We start from the raw sequence: 5,818 nt of genomic DNA, 5'->3' as shown, positions 1-5,818 counted from the left end.
GAGAACCACTGACTTAGAATAACCGAGATCTAACTGTGTTAATTAAGTAACCATGTTGTAAAAAAAAAAAAAAAAAGTAACCATGTTGTCTTAGTTAGGGTTTTACTTCTGTAAACAGATACCATAATCAAGGCAACTCTTATAAGGACAATATTTAATTGGGGCTGGCTTAGAGGTTCAGAGGTTCAGTCCATTATCATCAAGGTGGGGAGCATGGCAGCATCCAGGCAGACATGGTTCAGAAGGAGCTGAGAGTTCTACATCTTCATCTGAAGGCTGCTAGTGGAAAACTCACTTCCAGGCAGCTAGGATGAGGGTCTTGAAGCCCACACCCACAGTGACACACCTACTCCAACAAGGCCACACCTCCTAATAGTGCCATTCCCTAGCTCAAGCATATACACACCGTCACACAAGTTAATTAATCTTCTTGTCTATAGCCAAGTTCTGTGGAAAGCCGAAAGGACAAAGTAGCAAGTTAGGTCATGAACTGTGCATGAGCTTTATAGTCTCCTCAATGGTTGAGTCTCTGATCATGAGTCAAGGAGCCAGGGTAACAATGGCTACCCCTCCATTGACGAGGTAATGAGGTTTCAGAAAGGGTCATCGTTAGGCTTAAATCATTCAGCTGCGGAGAAACCGGAACTCAAACAGAAATTGTGATTTTTTTTTCTTTTCCTTTTGTTACATATACCATGCCTTTGTAAAGGCATCACCTTGGCTAGACTTACATCAACTTGACACACAAACTAGTGTTATCTGAAAGGGGGGAACCTCAACTGAGAAAATGCCTCTATAAAATCTGGCTGTAAGGCATTTTCTTAACTAGTGATTGATGTGGGAAGACTCAGCCTATTATGGGCAGTGCCATCCCCGCACTGCTGGTCTTGGGTTCTATAAGAAAGCAGGCTGAGCCAGCCAGGGAAAGCAAGCCAGTAAGAGCTGCCCCTTCACGATCTCTGCATCAGCTCCTGCCCCCAGGTTCCTGCCCTACTTGACTCCCTGTCCTGACTTCCTTTGGTGGTGAATGGCAATGCGGATGTGTAAGCTGCATTACCCCTTTCCCCCTCATCTCGCTTTTTGGTCAAGGTGTTGGTTGCAGCAACTAAGCCTGGGTGGACAGTAACATTGGATTACTCATCATTAGAAGCTGCTGGAACCTTTGCTGTCCAGGGTATTCGAGGTGCTGAAGACAACGGGCAGGATGCCAGTTCACGCCCTTGCTCTCTCGAGGGCTCAGACTTGAGTCTTTTCTTAGAATGGATTTGTATCTATTTATCTGTGCTCTTGAGCCTGGTGACTAACTCTGCCACTAATTGCTGTCCTCGGCAAGTCGCTTCATTTTCCGGTGCTGAAAAATAGAGACGGTCATAGTACCGATTCTCGGGTTGTGGGGCTTCAATGCACTCAGAGAAAATATTATGTCAAGCTTAGCATCATCAGCTATTCATTACCAATTCACACTTAAAATATAGTATGCATGAATCTATAATGTGTGTGCAAAAACCTCTGGTTAAATGATAGGACTAAAAAAAGTGTTCCTGGAAATTAGGAAGCCAGCACACTCCGTTTATGCAGTATTTGACTCGGAGTGGAAGCTTAAGTCACTCTGCATGGTGCGGAGTACAACCATAACCAGGAAGCTGTAACTGCGCATCATTCAAGCAGAAGGTAAGATTTCACAAGTGTTCCCCGTCACCTCCCCTGCATGCGTTTATCTCAAAGAACAGGGTCTAGGAAGAGATGAGCAACCAAATGAATGCAGACAAAAATCTCACTCTCAAAAGCGCAAGATGCACACACAGGTGCTCTAAGTTTAGATGAAGTGTATGTCACAAAGCATACAGATTCTTCCCCCTCTTCTCCCCTCTCCCTCTCCTCCCCTTTCCTTCCCTCTTCTTCCCTCTCTTTTCTCCCTTCCTTCTCTCTTTCCTTTCTTCCCTCTCTCCTCCTTCCTCTCTCCTTCCTCTCTTCCTTCCCTCTTTTCTTCCCTCTTTCCTCTCTCTCCCTCTCCTCTTTTTCTCCTTCTCTTTTACCCCTTCTCTCCTTTCTTCCTCTCACCCTCTCCCTCCCTCCCCTCTCTTCTCTTTTCTCCCCTTTCCTCTTTCTCCTATCTCCCACTCCCCCTCTCTTTCCTTTCCTGTCACTTTTCCCCGGCATTGAGACAGGATTTTTGCTTACAGACGATGCACTCACAGCTCCAAAAAGCTGTTTTTGTCTTAACTGAGGTGGAATTCCTAACAACCCTTGGTACACAAGACCCCTCAACAGATACTAATAACCCTGAGAGGGGGCGGGACCTGCACCTGACGAGACCCCACCCACATCCTGGGCCCCGCCCCGTTTCAGGCCCCGCCCAGAACTCTCTCTGACAGACTGTGGCGCTCTCAGCCGCCCTCTTTGTCCACAGGACGCTTGCGCGTCTGTCAAGGCGTCTTGGCACTGCCCACATCCAAGTGAGTGGCACAAAGAAGCCTGAGTTTTGGGGAAGCCGCAACACAGCCTCTTCACATGTCTTTTAGAGTTTGTTTTCGTTTCTAGGTCTTGTGAGAGCGCGGTTTGTTTCCCCCGACGTGGCTTAAGAGGCTATGTTTTAAGTCAGGCGCTCTCTTAGACAGTCCGCATCTTGGATTAGGGTCCTTGCGCTGAGCTTTGGGCGGGCCAAAGGGGAAGCCGGGTCCTTTTCTAGGGCGGTCGCACAGGCAGCGGCGGTGCGAAGCCGGTCTCCGCCAACATGTACTACAAGTTTAGCAGTTTCACGCAGAAGTTGGCTGGAGCTTGGGCTTCCGAAGCCTACACTCCGCAGGTACTCTTTTGCCGCATCGCCCTGGGCGGGAGAAGGGCGGCCCGAGGCAGGCAGTCGCGAGGTCCGAGCGGTGAGGGGCTTCTGCCGGCCGATCGGTCCGGCTTGCTGGTGTCTCCTGGTGTCTTAGCCACGCGGGCTTGGAGCGCTCGCCGAGGGCTCTGTGTGTGTGCTGCACCCTAGGCCGGGTTTGCATGGTACAGTACTCAGGTCTGATACCCTGCGGGGGTCAAGGTGACCCCTGGGGTGGTTGCTTGTTTAAGGTGGATTTCCTGTAGAATCGGTGGATCGCAGAAGTTGACTTAACTGTGTTTGGGTTTCTGCTCTCCCTGGTTGAGGTGGCCTCTGTGACTTCCCCAGTCACAGGCCAGAAAACAGCTTTACCCAGCTACCAAATGGAAGACTGGGAAGGGCGGAATTGAGAAGCTCGCTCATAAGGCATTGGGGTTTTTGGTTGGTTGGTTTGGTTTGGGTTTTTTTGATTTGTTTTGTTTTCTTTCTATACTGGGGAAAGCATTGGAAGTGACACCCAACGAGGTTTATGCTTTTGCTAGTTTTAAAGTGGCAGACGACGACCTTTGACTACTGGGCTATCTGACATTATCCAGGTTCCAGTTAGACCCTATCAATGGCGTTCCCATCTCCAGCCTCAGTGTTGTGAAAATGTATTTTAGAGTTCCATTTACACCGGGTTAGGTCTGAATTTAGCAGCCTTAATCTAGTGACCTTGACTGCCCCTTCTGATTCAGGGCAGCATTGACTTGGGTTAAATGTGATGTGTCGAGTGCGCAGCATTTCTGGCAGATGGTTGGTGCTGGATAAATGCTATATATTCTCCTGAAGCTGAATCACGGCTCAGCATAGTGCGAGAAGCCTTGGTGGGACACGAAGCTGAAAAACCTTGACTAGAATAGTAAGTGACCTGTATGGGCTGTAAAACAGATTGTCATTACTGCCTCTTTTCTACCCCCTGTGGAACACTACATCTTAAGGGAGAGTGTTTAAGTATGATTTCCTTTCAAGATCAGATGTGCTTTCAGGATAGAAGAGGCCAAGAGGATTTTATGGGGAGGTTGAGGAGAAGTCTCAAGAGTTTTAGGTGTTCGGATTCTAGTGCTGTGTTGTGTCTGGTAGCTGCTGGGTTTCTATGAATGTGGTGTTTAACAGACATGGCTGCTAGCAGGCTCTTTGCTGCTGGAGAGATCATAAAGAAAAAAAAGAGAGACCATCGTTCCATTACAGAAATGTGAAAGGAAATGAGGAAAATTCGCTCAAAGAAGAGTCCAGTGTTAGAAGGGGAGCAAGTGTGGTGTCAGTGAAACCCAGTGTAATGAGTTGTAAGGAAAGGATTGCCAGTATCTTTGACTGATTTCTTGACAGAAGATGTAGGTAAATGGCTGTTTGCATTGTATCATCGTCTATAGTGTATTTTCAGTGCATAGAGATGGCATGTTACTTTAGGCAAGGTTTGGCATACGCACTCCTTTATTAGTACATAGACCACTAATTATGCCACCTGTAGGAAGGTTTCACAAACTTGCTTTAAAATCCCTGTCTGCCTTCCTGTTTTGACATTTATCAGTTATAAATAGTTCTGCCTGTTTTTGAACCCCTGTAAACCCCACAGAAACTTCACTTTTGGGGTTCCTTCATGTTAGAGTGTATGAGTGTTTCATCATATGTGTCACAGTTTCTTTTGTGGTGGTTGTAGATGTGCTTTTTATATTATTTTATTTTTTTATGTATATGAGTGTTCTGTTTGCATGCATGTCTGTGCACCTCATGCATGCTTAGGCCTGCAGAAGCCAGAGGAGGTTCCAAATCTCCTGGAACTGGAATTACAGACAGTTACAGACAGTTGTGAGCCACTGTGGGTAGAGGGGATTAAACTTGAGTCCTCTCCAAAGAGCAGCCAGTGCTCTTAATCTCCAGGGCCATTCTCTAGTTTCTATAGATATGTTTTTAGTGGAGTTGAAAAAAAGTGTAAGCTTTGTTGTTTAGAAGGAGAAAGTAAAATTTTGATTAAGTGGCATCGAAGTGAAATTGATACTCAAAGTAGGGATTGCCTAACAGTGCCCTTTACATCAACAGGACTTTCAGGGTGAGGTGTTTGCTTGGTTGGTTGGTTGGCTTCCTTGAATTAGATTTCATCCTAATGCTAGAATTTCTTTCTTTCTTTCTTTTTCTTTTTTAAAGATTTATTTTTTTATTTATTTTATGTATGACTACACTGTCACTGTCCTCAGACACACCAGAAAGGGCATCTGATCCCATAACAGATGGTTGTGATTAACTGTGTCGTTGCTGGGAATTGAACTCAGGATCTCCTTAAGAGTAGTCATTGCTCTTAACCACTGAGCCATCTCTCCAGCCCTAGAATTTCTAAGTTACTCAAAAGCATTTATGCATATATTTTTATGGTTGTAGTGATTGAACCCAAGACTTCATATGTGCTAGACCAAGTGCTTTACCACTGAGCTACATCTCCAGCTCATTACTTTCCTTGGGCTATGTTGAAAGATTCAGAATGGCTCCCGCAGCCCCTGTAGGCTCGTGCCCACAGGTAACACTGGGGAACCAGGAAGGTTAATAAAACAAATGGGTCAGGCTTTTCTCTCAACACAAGGGATTTACACCATTTCCATCCAGAAAGCTGGGATTGGATCTATTCAGTGACCTGGTAATCTTTTGCTATCTGTAGGTCCAGGCTTCACCCCAAACCCCAAAGAATATTATGTCTATTCCAGACTTCTGAGCATTGTTTCTCAATCAATAGAACCCATTCTTATGGAAGAGTTCCCATGTACTTTGCAGAAGAATCTGACTTACTTATTCTAGACCCTTCCTCCCCAGACCCTTATTCTGAGCACTTTCTCAGTCAATAGAATGGATTCTTGTTTTGTTTTGGTTTGGTTTTTTGTTTTTTTTGGTTTTTTGAGACAGGGTTTCTCTGTATAGCTCTGGCTGTCCTGGAACTCACTTTGTAGACCAGGCTGGCCTCGAACTCAGAAATCC

The 5,818-nt window shown here is 45.8% G+C and overlaps 1 protein-coding gene across 1 annotated transcript in view; it reads left to right on the top strand.

Moving 5' to 3' along the window:
- The first annotated feature begins 2,678 nt into the window (after window positions 1-2,678).
- The window catches only part of LOC110335711 (cytochrome c oxidase subunit 7A-related protein, mitochondrial), an 11,715-nt gene continuing 8,575 nt past the window's right edge, over window positions 2,679-5,818 (top strand). The window contains exon 1 of the mRNA XM_029531601.1: window positions 2,679-2,806. Within this exon, the coding sequence (XP_029387461.1) occupies window positions 2,735-2,806 (72 nt within the window). The 5' untranslated portion in view covers window positions 2,679-2,734. The remainder of the gene's footprint in view (window positions 2,807-5,818) is intronic.

The sequence above is a fragment of the Mus pahari genome, chromosome 18, assembly GCF_900095145.1.
Source record: "Mus pahari chromosome 18, PAHARI_EIJ_v1.1, whole genome shotgun sequence".
In the NCBI taxonomy this organism is placed as follows: domain Eukaryota; kingdom Metazoa; phylum Chordata; class Mammalia; order Rodentia; family Muridae; genus Mus; species Mus pahari.
This window is presented reverse-complemented; position numbering and strand designations above follow the sequence as displayed.